The sequence below is a fragment of the Chanodichthys erythropterus genome, chromosome 9, assembly GCF_024489055.1.
Source record: "Chanodichthys erythropterus isolate Z2021 chromosome 9, ASM2448905v1, whole genome shotgun sequence".
Classification (NCBI taxonomy): domain Eukaryota; kingdom Metazoa; phylum Chordata; class Actinopteri; order Cypriniformes; family Xenocyprididae; genus Chanodichthys; species Chanodichthys erythropterus.
In genome coordinates, this window is record NC_090229.1 from 10,351,149 (window position 1) to 10,368,582 (window position 17,434).

The 17,434-nt window shown below is 36.0% G+C and overlaps 1 protein-coding gene across 5 annotated transcripts; it reads left to right on the top strand.

Annotated features, from left to right (window-relative positions):
- Positions 1-977: 977 nt before the first annotated feature.
- On the top strand, positions 978-16,671 carry kif2a (kinesin family member 2a). Of its 5 annotated transcripts, XM_067394526.1 has the most exons (21): positions 980-1,197; positions 5,551-5,645; positions 6,123-6,245; positions 6,334-6,388; positions 7,373-7,501; positions 8,660-8,760; positions 8,891-8,986; positions 9,425-9,479; positions 9,574-9,736; positions 9,841-9,931; positions 10,124-10,187; positions 10,275-10,366; positions 10,591-10,733; positions 10,905-11,109; positions 11,224-11,334; positions 11,432-11,499; positions 11,789-11,895; positions 13,597-13,754; positions 15,159-15,260; positions 15,367-15,502; positions 15,606-16,671. In XM_067394526.1, the coding sequence occupies exons 1-21, from the start codon at positions 1,137-1,139 to the stop codon at positions 15,689-15,691; spliced, it is 2,241 nt and encodes a 746-aa protein (XP_067250627.1). In that variant the 5' UTR covers positions 980-1,136; the 3' UTR covers positions 15,692-16,671. The 5 variants fall into 5 exon arrangements, with proteins under 5 accessions (XP_067250626.1, XP_067250627.1, XP_067250622.1 ...); XM_067394521.1 differs by lacking the exon at positions 11,789-11,895 and having other exon boundaries at positions 983-1,197; positions 5,533-5,645; positions 13,604-13,754; positions 15,606-16,670; XM_067394523.1 differs by lacking the exon at positions 11,789-11,895 and having other exon boundaries at positions 983-1,197; positions 13,604-13,754; positions 15,606-16,670.
- The last annotated feature ends 763 nt before the right edge of the window (positions 16,672-17,434 follow it).

Here is a 17,434-nt window from a genome sequence, read left to right on the forward strand (position 1 = left end):
ATCCCAGTGACTCGAATCATTTGAAGCAGTTCAACAAAAAGATTTTTTTTGTTCCTTTCTTGCCCAATATTGCTCAGCATCTGGCTTACTTGATGTAGATTATTGGGGAATTATTATTGGTAGGGAATATAATAAGTGGCGACGACAAGTGTTATAAGTGATTCATTGAATCACTCCCTACAATGATTAATTAAAACGAGTCATTCTCACAACAATCGAAAGTCTACCGACCACATTCTCACAACCGAAATAAATGTGCGTGTCTAGCACTACAAATCTACAAAATAAACTCTAGGAATAAAGAGATGTGCAAGCATAAACGCTTCCTCACAAATGAAAACAAATGAGATATAACGTTAGTTGTTGACAATATGACAAACTTAGTGGTCGATATAGTCCCCTCTCATTCAATCAGTCAGATCCTCGTTCTTAGTAGCCTACTTTAGTGCTTTAATTTTAAATATAGTTTATTTATTTATTTTACTTATTTATTAATCATAATAGTGCTTATCGACCTAATAGAATCAAGTTAAACAAGTTCAAACAATTGTGCACTGCCATTAACCCCATTTTCTTTGACATTTCTCCTTTTGTTTATGTGATTTTATATAAAAAATACTTTGAAGAAACACAACGCATGTATTCAATACAGAGGCACATGTGAAACAAATAACTTTCACTAGCTAACTAATTATACCTATTTGTTTCGTGATATGTGGAATATATTTTTTCTCAACTGATTATTAGACATATTTCTCCAAACTAAGTTCAATGTGCCTACTATCATAACAATGAACACAGCCATCAACACACTTTCATTTCTGCCATACAGCAGCAACCTCTCTCCGCTTACTATGGTTGCTAAGGTTACCTCAACTGTCCGATCTCAAACCTCCAGCTACTTCTAGCCAATCCTAGCGCAGAAGGCGGGGCTTGTGGGGGAAAAAACCACGCAAGTCGAACGTCCCACGCGCATGCGCCCTGTACTCTCTCCCTCTTTTATGTCTCGCACTGTGGCCGCCTCCCGGTTTTGAGCAACACGGAACAACAAATGTGAAAAATTCAAACACAAACACTGTTTTTTAGTTTCCACACGCCCTTCTGTTTGAGTGTTCCCCACGTCCCATAAATGAGCCATGGCGGTGAACTTCGGCAAGATCGTCGTGGGGATTTATGTGGAGATAAAGCGCAGCGATGGTGAGTTCATATTTGGGTCGCTTGTAACCGTCCGTTAAAGTCGTTGCCCCGGTTCGGCTAACGGATGCTAACGTTACCTCACAAATACACATGACAGAAACGACAGTTTAGGTGGTTGAGCCTGGAATAAATCGATATATGGCGTTAAGTTAGCTCTGTTGGTGTTGGTTGCCGGGGTAGTTAACGAGCTTGTGTCAATCAACAGTGCAACTGTCGGTTTACGTTAGCCACCTGCTAAATCCGGGTGGAGTTTGTTTAGCTATTCATAATGTGTGTTATTTTATTTTATTTGAGCTCAGAAACTGGCTTACTTGATGGATATTATTGGGGAATTATTTATGTCTTATATTGGTAGGGAAGATAATTTTGTAAGTAACGTTATAGTAGATTCTGGATTAATTTGGGTTAGCCATCTTAAGTCACTTGCGAATGAATGTTTTGTTTTACAGATTGGGTGTAAATAAGTGTGGAGAGAGGGAGGTTGCTGGGTTCACTCAAACCAGCTAGTTTAGCTTGGTAGTTTTGAGCTTTAAACCCTCTATAAGTTTTGATGCAACTCATTTCACATCAGTCACTCAATTACAGTTATGATGACATCAGAGAGTTTCCATATTTATGATAATCTGGACAGATGACTTTAAGTGTCATGGTTTGTAGATGACAAGCAAGTTCCCTAAAAGTTATGTAATGTGTCATTCTTTGGGCTCAGAGATTGATCTCATCCTACTGGCCAAAGGAAATGCTGACAGCTTGGGACTTGTTGCATTATTATAGACAGATGATCAGTGACTGATATATAAATATATTACCAATATTCACAGTCCAATCACTCATACATACAACCAAATAAAGACTTTTATATGTAAAGAAGCCTATTTAATGTATTGTTTGGATATCTGTTCAACTTTTTAAATAACAGCTGTTCATTTTAAAGTTAAAAATTGTTTATAATTAGCCCAAGACAAAGATGAAAACTATTTTTCCCATTTAGATAGTAAAACAACTTTGCATAAATACCAACAATAGTAACACTACTGTTACTAATCATTATTATTGTCATTAACGGGTTAGTTCACACAAAAATGAACATTCTGTCAATAATTTCTCACCCTCATGTCGTTCCACACCCGTAAGACCTTCATTCATCTCCGGAACACAAATTAAGATATTTTTGATAAAATCCGATGGCTCAGTGTGGCCTCCATTGACAGCAAGACAATTAACACTTTCAGATGTCCAGAAAGCTACTAAAGACATATTTAAAACAGTTCATTTGACTACAGTGGTTCAATCTTAATGTTATGAAGTGATGAGAATACTTTTTGTGTTTAAAAAACAAAACAAAATAATGACTTTATTCAACAATGTCTAATGATGGGTGATTTCAAACCACTGCTTCATGAAGCTTTACAAATCTTTTGTTTAGAATCAGTGGTTCAGAGTGTGTATCAAACTGCCAAAGTCACATGATTTCAGTAAACGAGGCTTCGTTATGTCATAAGTGTTTCGAAACGTTTTGAAATTTCAATGGTTCATGTGACTTTGGCAGTTTGATACACGCTCTGAACCACTGATTCGAAACAAAAGATTCGTAAAGCTTCGAAGCTTCATGAAGCAGTGTTTTGAAATCGCCCATCACTAGATATTGTTTAATAAAGTCGTTAGTTTGTTTTTTGGCACACAAAAAGTATTCTCGTCGCTTCATAATAGGGCTGCACGATTTATCGCTATAAAATCGTACGCGATATGGCAAAGGCTGCGATTATTTAAAGGTGCCATCGAATTGAAAATGTAATTTTTGGAAATGACATACAGTGAGTCTCAAACACCATTGTTTCCTCCTTCTTATATAAATCTCATTTGTTTAAAAGACCTCCGAAGAACAGGCGAATCTCAACATAACAATGACTGTTACGTAACAGTCGGGGTGTACGCCCCCAATATTTGCATATGCCAGCTCATGTTCAAGGCATTACACAAGGGCAGCCAGTATTAACGTCTGGATGTGCACAGCTGAATCATCAGACTAGGTAAGCAAGCAAGAACAATAGCAAAAAATGGCAGATGGACCAATAATAACTGACATGATCCATGATATCATGATATTTTTAGTGATATTTGTAAATTGTCTTTCTAAATGTTTTGTTAGCATGTTGCTAATGTACTGTTAAATGTGGTTAAAGTTACCATCGTTTATTACTGTATTCACAGAGACAAGAGCCATCGTTATTTTCATTATTAAACACTTGCAGTCTTTATAATTCATAAACACAACTTCATTCTTTATAAATCTCTCCAACAGTGTGTAATGTTAGCTTTAGCTATGGAGCAAAACCTCAAACTCACACAGAATCAAATGAAAACATCCAAATAAATACCATACTTACGCGATTAGACATGTTGCATGACGAATACTTTGTAAAGATCCATTTTGAGGGTTATATTAGCTGTGTAATCTTTGTTTATGCATTGATAGAGTCGAGAGCTCGGGAGGGGGCGGAGAGCGCGCGATTTAAAGGGGCCGCAGCATGAATCGGCGCATTTCTAATTATGCCTCAAAATAGGCAGTTAAAAAAAAAAAAAAAAAAAAATCTGTGGTGTATTTTGAGTTGAAACTTCACAGACACATTCAGGGGACACCTTAGACTTATATTACATCTTGTAAAAAACGTTCGATGGCACCTTTAATGCGTGGCTTGTCAGAACTGTACGGCTCTGTGATCAGAAGTAAATGCTTCTCCATCTGAAAGCCAGAGGGCGCTCTTGCGCAGAAACTCAAAATATGCCCTGCAGCAGAAGAAGATAACCATTTCGCTGTAGCTTAATAAACAGAAGATTGAAACGCTTTGATTAATTAAACATGACTAATAAACACTCGACTGCCTTAAGAAGCCACATCATCTCACAGACGCTCAACTGTCGTTATGAAGTGAGTTTGGAGTAAAAACATGTTATTAAATGTTGTCTTTTGTTGGACAAGATGTTAATAAATGCTTCTCATGTCTGAAAAGAAGTTTGACGCGTGTTGCTTTTTCTAATGTACTATTATAAGCGAGATTGGATTGGAGCTTTCAGATGGATTAGCATTTGGAGCCATACTTCATTGACAAGCCTGGCATAAAAAACAATCACAGTCTTTGCGATTTCATAATCGCACTAAGAATCGCATTTAAGCGATAATCTCGTTCAAGTTCAATGTTATATTTCATATTGTGCGATATATCGTGGAGCCCTACTTCATAACATTAAGGTTGAACTCTTTTAAATATGTCTTTAGTAGCTTTCTGGGCATTTGAAAGTGTTAATAATCTTGCTGGCAATGGAGGCCTCACTGAGCCATCAGATTTCATCAAAAATATCTTAATGTGTGTTCCAAAGATGAACGAACGACATGAGGGCGATTAATTAATGACACAATTTTCATTTTTGTGTGAACTATCCCTTTAAAGCATTCATAAGGAATATTATGTTTTCATAGTAGTTTAATGGTAACCAGAAATTAAACACAAATTGATCTGCATATTTGTTATGGACACTTATAATAAATCTGTATTTTATTGGTCATAAAAAGGCAATATATTTAAGATGTAATTAAGATTAAGACAGTAATTCTGTAATAACCATCCAATTAGTTTCAGGTAATGATGTCTCGGTACAGAAATGTAGATTTAGTAAAAACTAGTGTTGTTTGTGTCTTGTGAGCATTCAGTGCCATTTCATTGGTATTGTCATCAATATAATTTTGAAGACTGTCAGAACAGATTTTGATTTTATCTCTTTGAGAAGGCTGTGTTATATTTAACTTCAGTGTAGCAAAGAAACAAATGAGCCTGGATTTGTTGACGTGTTAAAAAAACCACTCCTGTCTCTTTGGGAAGTTTCATGTATTGCGTAATAGAGATGACTCTTGACATGCTCTCTGAAGACGAACAGTGCTTGTGACATCTTAAACAGAGGAGGTCTCTAGCGCCTTTTACTTAAAGTAGGGTCTTGACTTTTCTTTTGACCTGATGTTGCATGGTGGAGTTTTAAATAGCTTGTTTTATGGCAGGATAATATGTGCTTTTTCCTGCTGATGCCGCTGTTGAATAATTGCAGGGATGGAGACGTGAGTAGGAATAGCTCTGAATAATAGATACGGAAACATGGCTGTTTGTTAACGGTGATGCTCTGAGACTTTTCAGTAGTTGATAAGCACAACTTCTGAAGTGCCATGAGAAGCAGATTTTTGCGTTCATGCCATCTTATTCATGACCTTGCCAAGTTCCACTCAAACTTGTTTAAAATTTCAAAACACATGAATGAATGTTTTCCATTTGTCTTTCTCACTTAGAGCTGTTGGATTTCTTACAGGGCGAATACACCAGGCCATGGTGACCTCTTTAAATGAAGATAATGAAAGCGTTACCGTGGAATGGATAGAAAATGGAGACACCAAAGGGAAAGAGGTAAGTCTAACAACCTCTCAGCTGCCTGTGTTATTAATAATGGATGGAACAACATACTGGTGTTGTTAGGTGCAGTATAAAACCCTGAGATATTATGTGCTGTGTTCCTTTCAAATATGTACCCTGTACCTTTTTTAATATTAGGATATTTTGTATGATTTGGATCAGTGTTTTTTTTTTTTAGTATCAAGATGCTATTATAGTTTTTATTAATATTTTGAACTAGTTTTGATATTTTTTTTTATATTTTCCTTTTAATAGTTTTTTTTTTTTAAATGTCTATACAGTTTTTCTTTTATTATTATTAAAATGAGAAATGTTGCCTTAGAAGCTACTTGAGAAAAATAATTTTAAGTTTTTTATATTTTATTTTATTTTATTTCAAGTCAACTTTAATAACCCTGTTTTGGAAAAAAGTGATCAGAAAAAAATGATTTATTGTAATTTTCACTGCTTGTTTTTTGTTTTTTGCAACAGATTGATTTGGAGTGCATATTCTCACTAAATCCAGATGTTGCTCCAGAGGAGGAGATTTCCTTGAGTCCTGTTACACCACCGCCTCCTACACCCAGCTCTGTGAAAGTTAACAAAATCCCTAAGGTTTGTATGAGGTCAGAGTTAAATGTTGAACTTGCATTCTAATTGTTTGCATCTTTTGAAACTTTTGTACGCTTTTGTTTGTATGCAGAATCGTAGAACTATTGCACCGGGAAGGAGTGAAATCCCATCCAGAGACAACAGAGGTATATTTATATTTGCAGTTCAAAAAATTCTGAATTGCAGCTATGTGCATGTGCGTTTATAAATCAGCTAAAGACTTATATTTATATATTATATATATTTTTTATAATATATTATATATTTAATTAAATATTTATGTAGTGTGCATGTGCTGGGTGCTTCAGAATGAAGGGGTGACACATGCATGTGTCAGGCTCAGTGTGCTCAGTCTGGTGCAGTGTTTTCAGAGATTGCACACTCCACAAGCACTTTATCTTGAAAGGGTACTCTTGTATGACAGAATTGTAATATTCAGTACTATTAATAATTCTTCAGCATTATTTTACATTAATATAATACTCCCTGTAAAGCCTGACATATAAAATATTATATTTGAAATGAAATGGTTTATTGAACCTTTAGACAAAATATTTAAAAATCTAAAAAAAAGTAAAAGCAAAAAGTTTGCTTATGTTTTTTGTTGAGTGCAATCTTTGAAACATCAGGCTTTTACAGTTTGATATAGGAGAATATGGAGTCTATACTTAAGGAAAATTTTGATTTAAAACGTTATCATCCAATGTGATTTCAAATAGGCTTTCCAACTAATGTAAATCAATATTTACATATTAAGATAGTAGTAAATTTCTCTCACACCCGTGTTCCACATTGTCCCGCAAAATCACATCCACTGTCCGGCAACAGAGCAATAACCAGGTGTTCACCCTATCAAATTGAGAAATTTGCTTAGCAAATATGATATGATATCTATTTTCTTAATATTTGACCTCACAATTTTTAATCAAAATGTCAACTTTTAGCCAAATTAATATACTTAAAGTTGTCTCAGCGTACTACGCTGACTGACTGTATTTCAAAATTCGGAAAACTGTCTACCTGAGGGCCATTTTTGTGCATCACAGTCATGTTTGAGTGCTCCTGTTATGCCTAAGTTTTCAGACATAGCCTCTGTGTGATTTGCTGACTCTTATGTGTTCTGTTTAAAGTTGGCTCAACTCGGGCACGACCGGCCCAACTGCAGCAGCAGCCAGAATCAGCACCCCCTCCACCAGCACAACAACCCTCTCAGCCCACACAGAGCCAGACCCAAAGTCAGCTAGCTCAGCAACAAAACGGTAATATGACACCCCTCAGTGCTTTTCAGTCTGTTCATGTCAACCCCCTTTTCCCCATAGGAAAACTCTGAAAGGCATCCTGCAGAGGATGCATGTCATGCATAAAGAGAATGCATCTTTTTAGAGACTTTATTTTGCAGAAAACCTAACCTTGCTCATCTGTCCGTATCTTGGCTCAAATCTCGTGGGGTGTGGTTTGGCTATCCCAGCCGCCCCTCTGAATGTTAGTGACTGTTTGTGACCGGGCAGCCTTGACGTGACTCTGAACCTCCCTGATTAATCCTCTTGCTCTGAATTTATGAAGCTTACAAGAGTCTGTCTGCCGAATTAATCTGAAATCAAAATGCTCAACCTGTTTTCTGTGCGCAGCACGATACTGCACATCCTTTGGGCAGAACTACAAGCTTTCATCTTGACTGATTTACTTGAAATGATATGCTTGTTTAGTGCAGAGTTAAAGGCAAAATTGATTCATAGATGTGTTGTGATTCTTTCTCAAGTGATTCTGAATTGATCTGCACAAATTAATGAATCAGAATTTTATGAATCAGTTTATTGGAAAAGCGTATGCAGGACAATAAAATTACAGATAAGGTGCCTTACAGTGTCTATGTGCAGTCATATTTTAGTATATTTATGCAAATTGAGATGCATAGAAAATAATTTTGGAATTGGATCATAACTCTCGGAATTCCAATTAAGTCAAATTGTCAGGTGTCTAAAAATTCCCACCCCTAGTTTAGTGTCGCAATATGAGTCATTGTTCAAATTACACACTGTTTTTAGGTAGAGGAAATTAAAGTCAGTCAGATGAATAATAATGACTTCATTATGTGGCCTAATCTTTTATTCCATGTTCTACTGATACTATTGTTTGCAAGTAATAGCAGTAATTTTGTGTGTTGTAGACAGCAAGTGCGCATAGATAAATGACTTTGGAAAAGGCCTGCTCACAGAATAGAGCTCTTTAAGATGGAGAGGGCTGTTGGCGCTACCATGTGCCAGCTGCCAGAGGCTCTGGCTTGTCTCTATAGCCACTCTGTCTACACAAATACACACTTATATTAGCGGGAGATACAGAGTGGGAGGGGGCGGGCTGAAAGAGAGGAAGCGATTGTTGCCTTTGTTGAAATGGAATTGTGTGTTCTTCTCTAACAGCGAGGAGGAAGTCGAACTGTGTGAAGGAAGTGGAAAAATTGCAGGAGAAGAGGGAACGGCGCCGGCTACAGCAACAGGAACTGAGAGAGAAGCGAGCACAGGTGAGACTTCTCATCTTTCTGTCATATCTTGTCTCTCAGCTTCTAATTGTAATGTGTTTCTCAGGTTTGACTAATAGATAATTTCACCTGATGGTGTTCCTATGGTGAATGTGCTTGTTTTGTTTTGAAGGAAATTGATACAACGATTCCAAACTATGAAATACTTCAGATGATCAGAGACTTTAGAGCAAGTTTGGACTATCGACCACTAACCACGACAGATTTGGTAGGTATTAAGAAATATCTGGGTCATATTTTAACATTTTTTTTAATAATAATTTAGCTTAAATGAAATTTAATACAACAAATACCAAATACTACCATATTATATTTTTCCATATTTTCTTTATTATGGTAATTGTTAGTTAATTTATTTTGTTTGTTGTTTTATTTTTATTATGGTGATTATTTATTCAGAATTTTTTCTCTATTTGAGTTTGGGGTGGAATACTACCCGGAAATGTTCGTAACAAGCTGTATTTGAGATTCACATTTTAATGATGATGATAATAATAATAATAGTAATACTGAAAACAAAATTCAAATGTATCATATTATTATAAAAATGTGTTATTAATAAGAAAAATATATCTTATAATTCAGTCTTGTATGTTCAGTACAACATTTTACATTGAGAAGTAAAATGCAATTCATGTTTCAACAGATTGAAGAGCACAGAATATGTGTTTGTGTGAGGAAACGACCCCTCAATAAAAAAGGTTATGCCTCGGAAATGACAATTAGCATACTACTATTTTTTTCATTTTTGATTAACTCATGTATTTTGTAATTTATTTCTCTTTTGTGTTGTAGAGCTGACAGCAAAGGACCTAGATGTGATCACTATTCCAAGTAAAGATGTTGTCATGGTTCATGAACCAAAACAGAAGGTGGACCTGACTCGATACCTAGAGAACCAAACATTCCGTTTTGATTATGCCTTTGATGACAGCACGACAAATGAAATGGTTTACAGGTAGAGGATGATCCTATGTTCTTTAAACAAGAATTTTTCTCTAAAAAGGATGTAGGGAATTGGTCACAGTCAGAGGAAAATAACTTGTATTGTTCTCTCCACAGGTTTACTGCAAGACCTCTTGTGGAAACCATCTTTGATAGAGGAATGGCCACATGCTTTGCTTATGGCCAAACAGGAAGTGGAAAAACTCACGTAAGAAGTGTTTTTTTAAATCTCAATTATATTAAATTTAAAAAAAAAAATCATGTTTGGATGGTTTACTAGTTCTTTTTTTTTTTTTTTTTTTTTTTTTTTTTTTACTTAAATACCACAATATTTGTACTGCTCATTTTTCATTTATCAGAGTAATAGGATGTAAAGCTCACTAATTGCTTTTTGTTTTAGACCATGGGTGGCGATTTTTCAGGAAAGAACCAGGATTGTTCTAAAGGAATCTATGCATTAGCTGGTAATTGTTGTTTATTTGGTCCTGAAATTTGTTTAACTTTGTAATTCCTTTCAAGCAACTCATTTATTTTATGTGTTGTACACACAGCTCGAGATGTTTTTCTCATGCTGAAGAAACCAAATTATAAGAAGCTGGATCTACAGGTTTACGCAACGTTCTTTGAAATTTACAGTGGAAAGGCAAGTGGCTATAAGTTACATTCGCTTTCCGTTAATTGAAAATGTGATGTGAATACCATTTGAAGAATTTTACACATTTGCTAGGCTTTCATTTCAGAAAGTATGTCCATTCATTGATTTGTTTTTGATTATCAGGAGTGTTATTTATGAAAACTGATGAACTGACTCATGGCCGTGATTTAAACTAAAGCCTATTAGTCGTTTAAAGTCTTTGTCTTCTTTAGGTATTTGATCTGTTGAATCGGAAGGCTAAGCTGCGTGTGCTAGAAGATGGAAAGCAGCAAGTGCAAGTGGTTGGGCTTCAGGAACGTGAGGTCAAATGCACTGAGGATGTCCTCAAACTCATTGAAATGGGGAACAGCTGCAGGTAATACTTGATGGGTAACTCAGCATGTACACTGAATTATTTGCTGTTGTATAAAATATGCATATCTCAAAATGCTTTCCTAAATATGATTCATGATCTTTGGCCACACAATGTCTCAATACATACAACAGACACTTCTGACTTAAATTTCCTTCCTATTTTCCATTTCAGGACATCAGGTCAGACCTCAGCCAATGCCCACTCATCCCGTAGCCATGCCGTCTTCCAAATCATACTACGAAGGAAGGGCAAAATGCATGGCAAATTCTCACTCATTGATCTGGCGGGTAATGAACGTGGAGCAGACACGTCTAGCGCTGATCGGCAGACTCGTTTGGAGGGAGCCGAAATCAACAAGAGTCTGTTGGCTCTAAAGGTCAGCGCCTTAAAAACACCACTCTAGAGCATGGGTTGGCAACCTTTTGGTCAGTAGGTCCCACTTTTGAATTTTCCAGTTAATCACTGTGATCTTGCATGTCCCAAATATTAGGAATGTATCAGAGCTCTGGGCCGGAATAAGCCTCACACCCCATTCAGAGCAAGCAAGCTCACACAGGTCCTCAGAGACTCATTTATCGGTGAGAACTCCAGGACATGCATGGTAAGTTTGATTAAGCCCTCTTTCTCAAACATTGGGATTTGGCTAAGTTTACTTTTGCCTGTTTGCACAGCTCTAATTGTGACTGTTGCCTACTCAGATCGCCACCATCTCTCCTGGTATGGCCTCCTGTGAGAACACGCTGAACACTCTGAGATATGCCAACAGGTGAGGACATGGCACTGTTTTGTACGTTTATGAAAATGGAAGTTGAAAAGAACTCTCGCCAATGTAGCTTCTAGCCTTTTCCCAACCATTTTGAAGATATTTTAAATATCACTCTCAAAATTTTGCCTTCAATGTCTTTAAAAAAAAAGAAGTATTTTTGTATTTACCAGTGATTTGACATGCAAGTGCTGATGGGAAAAAGTCTTGTCATAACTTGTCTCTCCTGATTGGCTGTGCTCTTTTCTCTCTGTCTTGCTGTTTTTCTCTGTTCTGTCTTGACTGTCTTCAGAGTAAAGGAGTTTGGGATTAGCCCCTCTGACATCCCCTTCTCTCAGGGGGGAGGAAGTCGCTCTGAACCCTCTCCTACCTATGAGTATGAGCACATGTCTATGCAGCTTCCCACCTATTCTCAGTCTGATACACTGCAGCAGTGTTGGGGAGTAACCAAAAATAGTGACTTCATTTGTCAGTAGCTGTTTTAAAAATTTAGCTATTTCATGATCAGACATAGCCAAAAATGACAAACCCCTACATCATTCTTTTTTCGATTTGTTCTATTTTGTATTTCAGTCTTATAACTAGACAAACTGAAACCAAAAAGACAAACTTAAATAGTTGATCACTCAAGTAGTGTTGGGATGTTTAATTTTAACTACATCAAAAATGATAGAGTACTGTCACATTGCACTTGTATTGCTATTGACGACAACTACTATAATTTTTGTTAAGAACAACATCGTTAATTTCAGTACCCAGGTTTCCATTACAGATTTGCGCAAAACTTTTGTGATTTTTTTTCTAAATGTCGTTAAAAAAACTATTGCGAAATAATGGTGTTTCCATTAACTGATGTTATGTGACTAAAATGTAATTTTTTTTAATCTCACAATAAGTCAACATGTTAGTAGGTTTAAGTATATCGCAGCCACTGCACTAGCCATTATTTTTAATCGAAAGAAAATGTAGGCATGTTATCCAAGCATTAATGGCTAGAAAAATCCCTTATAATTGGGAGCGGCCACATATGAGGTGTTTCTTGGTATTTCTCCCTCCTATCTGCTTTGAGGTCTTCATAAATTGTGGCATTTCTTTGTTATGAGTTTAATAAAGAACTATGTCTCATCTTCTGTCCAAACATAGAATTGTACAGCTTGTTCATATTGATATATATATAGTTAAATGCTGTTGTGTAAATGAGGGTGTTTTATTAGTTGTGTAATTTTGTTTTGATATAAATACTTATCAGAAAAAATACTGCTGTGATTCAAAATAATATAGTCTGATTAATTTATTATTATTAAAGTTATGCAGTTATATAAATACCATCTTAAATAGCTTCACATGATTTTTTTTCTTAGTAACTTGTGAAATACTGTTTGCAACACTACATTATGAGAGAGCTTGGTTAGCAGTTTCAAAGTAGCTTCCCCAGCACTGCTCAGTAGATACCCAACATCCCATGCTGGCTTGTAACCGATGCATGGAAAAGAAATACTCATGCACAGCAATGTGTATAACCACAGTCTGTTTCATTTTATTAGACACATTGGCTGCACTCACTTCTCACACTAATGGTTGTGTTAATGTACATTTTCATTTCCCCTCTGATCTGCTGTCATTTAATTTCTCTAACCCTGGGAATGTCTGGCATTTCTGTGGTGGTGCTGTTGTCCTTCCTTCTCCTTTAGAAATGTCACCATAATATGAAAATTAATGCACATAAACACTATGCATAATTAGAAAAAATTAGATGACACCATAAACGGTTGCGTTAGCTGCACAAATGGCTACAATTTGTATACCTTGATGAGAATAATGTCTGGATTTTTTCATTTGTATTAAAAAAAAAACTGTTCAACTGTTTGTAGATTTTGTCATACCATGCTAAAAGTGTAAATCTTTAGAGTTTTAGATTTTTAGATTCTTAGTTTTAAAATAAGAGTATACAGTGTCTCTTCAGGTTACACTTTGTTAATTGTTCTGTGTACTAAAGATCCAGATTATATTGAAGCTTTTCAGTCCTGTGACCTGTGCATGGTGTCATTTAGGTAAGCATGATTGCTCTAAAAACATAATCATAAATGCTGTCAATCTGTGCATTTAGAGTGAAGGAGCTGACCGTGGATCCCAATGCTGTGACGGAGGGAGTCCGCCCTAATGTCAACGCCATCAACCAGCTGGACATCATGGATGAGGATTGGGAGTTGGGCAACTCCCCTCAGAGAGATGACCTCAAACTGCTCTGTGAACAGAATGTAAAAACACATCTTTTCCTATTACCTACTCGACTTTAAAAATGCATGCTTGATGACATTGTAATGACAAATACTTCAGGGTTGTCTTTTTAGAAGTTTTAGAAGTATATTTTGTGACCAGCTGTTTACATACAAGTGTATGTAGTCAGTTGGTCACATACACACATCCTGAAAAGTGAAGCCAAAAAATTTCAATCCCCACCTGGCTTGAATGGGGTGCAAGCCAAACTAAAAAATCCAATTACACTTCAAATATTTTTTTTCCAATGATGATTTCTGTCATTTCAGGTAGGTCTTATCATGCTGATGTATGTTCAAGTGTTCGTTTTTTCCAATAAGTTTGGTTTTAGTTTTTGATGCTATACAAACAGGGTGTAATGTCACGATTATGGGCAGAACCTTGATTCTACGGCTCCACCTCAGAATCACTACTGCACAGACTCCAAATTTTAGTAACGACCGTTTCTGGGATATTTTGGCTTCATTTTTCTACGGTGGAAGGAAGTCCATCTTTTTTTACAATCTATATCTATAGTTTAAATCCTGTATTGTGTAATTTTTGTTATTATTCTTGCAATAAATATTAAATATACATCAAAATGAGATTATTTTGTAAAATAATATACTACTATTCAATTGTCTGGGGGCAGTAAGATTTTGTTTTTGATAGAAACAAAATCCAGTAAAAACAGTAATATTTAAAAATATGAATAATAATAATAATAATACAATTCAAATTAATTATTTATTTGAATGTATATTAAAATGTAATTTATTCCCGTGAAGACAAAGATGAATTTTCAGCATCATTACTTCAATCTTCAGTGTCACATGATCCTTTAGAAATCATTCTGATATGCTGATTTGCTGCTCAAGAAACTTTTTTTATTATTATTATTATTATCAATGTTGAAAATAGTTGTACTGCTTAATATTTTTGTGGAAACTGATACAAATCTTTCAGCATTCTTTGATGAAAAGAAAGCTCAAAAAACAGCATTTATTTGAAATGGAAATCTTTTGTAACATGATATTGGGCATATTTTCAATGTCACTTTATCAATTTAATGTGTATTTGCTGAATAAAAGTATTAATTTCTTTAAAAAAACAAAACAAACAATCTTAATACTGACTCCAAACTTTTGAAAGATTGTGTATAGTTGCAAATGTTTCGTAACTAATGATAATTTGTGCACTTTTTTTTAATGTTGCATATATTTATATTTGCCCATAAAGGCTTTATATTGTCATCAATGTATTCATGCTTTATAAAGATAAACAAAAGAGTGAATCCATAAACAGGAAAAATAATCAGGCAATCGATTTGTTGCCTCCTTTTGGATGTTGTGGACCATACACCATTATTATAGGTGAGATAAAAGCTTGTGTTTGAATATTGACAGGAAGAGGAAGTCTCCCCTCAGCTCTTCACATTCCATGAGGCAGTGTCTCAGCTGGTGGAGATGGAGGAGCAGGTTTTGGAGGACCACAGGGCTGTGTTTCAGGTGTTTGTTTTTACACTAGAGTCTTTGGTTTGCTGTGCTTGCTTTTTTCTGTTTATAAACTAAAAAAGGGAATTGCTAATTATGTTCATACTGCATGTGCTGACAGGAGTCTATCAGGTGGCTTGAGGATGAGAAGGTTCTCCTGGAGATGACTGAGGAGGTGGATTATGACGTGGACTCCTACTCCTCTCAGCTCGAGCAGATTCTTGACCAGAAGATTGACATACTTATTGAGCTCCGAGGTAATGCATCCTCTAGAATGAATTTTTTTCTTTCATAAGAAGAGGTCGGTGTTCTCCTAGTGGAATGGAGTATTAATGCATGTGTGTCTGCTCGTATTATCAGATAAAGTGAGGTCATTCCGTTCAACACTCCAAGAGGAGGAACAAGCCAGCAAGCAGATTAACCCCAAGCGGCCCCGCGCGCTGTAGCCTGGATCACACTCGCGGAGGAACGACAAATACAAGAGTCCTGTAGGCTTCTTGATAGTACTCAGAAGTATTCTGAAGAAACTCTTTCCTACTTTCACATGTGAAATAAAGCGTTAGGTAATTATCTTACAAATCAGCAGAGGATAAATAAGGGGATTTTGCTCATCATTAAAACCCTTGATGAATGATTAAGATTCTGAGGAAAGTTTTAGATTTTTTTTTTTTAATTAGTATCAATATATTTATTTACTTTTTCATTGTAGGTTAAGGGTATAGACTTGTATCAGTTGATACTCAGATGTTCTACCCTTTGGTTTTTTAGTTGGCCCACTGAAATCCTTCCTTCGAAGTTGTTCTAAATTTTATGCATGAACACTCAGCAACAGATTATCACTCCGTTCCTAGCATGACTGACTTGGTTCATCTGCACTTTAAATAACCTTGTTTTATGGGGGGTCCGTTTACCGTACTTGGCACGGTGTAGGTGTCTGATGATTGGCTGTTACAGCATTTTACTCTCTTTCACCTTGCCATTTTTTGAAGGCATACTAACTGAAGTTTAAGATGTTCTCAAAGAAGCATTTAATGCACTGGGAGAAAAATGTTGAGGTTATGTGAATGAATGTGAGAATTTCGTTGGTTTCTTAAAGACCGCTGTCCCTTTTTCACACAATATTCTCTTCGCCGTCTCTCTCGTCCGTTTATCTGTAGAATGCTTTTGTGCCATATCATGTTTCCTTGTGGAAAGGAAGTTAACAGTCCACCAAAACACTCATCCCTTAGTGTTTTACTTTTAAAACTTCCCGACATTCTCACATCGCCTATTTGTAAATTGTATTAAATTACAGCAAGATTCTCATAACAAATAGGGAATACCACTTATTCGCTGCTGTTTTCAGTGTTGGCACCTCTCAACTCAGTGGTTGCTAAATAAAGAATGATTCAACAAAATTCTGACTTTTTTCCTGACTTTTCTTTTGATAACTGTTTTAAACTGTGAATTCTTGCCTTTGTAAAAATAGAGGAGAGTTTTATTGTGGTGACTTTGTCCAAGAAAGGGGAGAATGAAAGTGACTCAATGCTAAGAAATACCTAGTTTAAATGAGTTAATTATTAAAATTAGATAGATAGATAGATAGATAGATAGATAGATAGATAGATAGATAGATAGATAGATAGATAGATAGATAGATAGATAGATAGATAGATAGATAGATAGATAGATAGATAGATAGATAGATAGCCATTTGAGTGGATGCAGTTCTAACCTTATTGTCCTAGGGGGCGCTGTTTACTCATTTGATCCTGTTACAGTGAGCTAAAAGGAGAGAAAACTTGGGGTAGTCTTAGCGTCATACCCACGGACCGTTGGCTGAAGGTATATATGCATATCAAAGAGCTTAGTGTATATTCTTTGTGCATATGGCACACTTAACTGGAAACACTTCAGGAGTTTTTAAGTCGTCATCTGGTTTGTTGAATTATACAGGATGTCCGGGAGATCCGTGAGTTGCGTTCTTTAACGGTCCGCCTGGAAACAAATGTGTTTACAGGCGCTTACCAGGATCAACTAAACGCTGGATTTTCAAAAGTATGTGAAGTTCGCGGCTCCATTGTTGCAGTAAACTTGCAGAACATTCTTAAATTAATAATTTATATATACACGACATAACATTTTCACGCCCCTAAACATGAAGCGCAAACTGATTGGTTGTGTTACATGTCAGTCAAACGTCCTCTTGG

What these genes read in the sequence shown, in the direction of transcription:
- kif2a (XM_067394526.1), top strand. Translation starts at nt 1,137, where the DNA reads ATGGCGGTGAACTTCGGCAAGATCGTCGTGGGGATTTATGTGGAGATA. An exon ending in AGAGTCTGTTGGCTCTAAAG is followed by an intron (nt 11,110 to 11,223) that starts GTCAGCGCCTTA and finishes CCCAAATATTAG; the next exon opens with GAATGTATCAGAGCTCTGGG. An exon ending in TGAGCACATGTCTATGCAGC is followed by an intron (nt 11,896 to 13,596) that starts TTCCCACCTATT and finishes TGTCAATCTGTG; the next exon opens with CATTTAGAGTGAAGGAGCTG.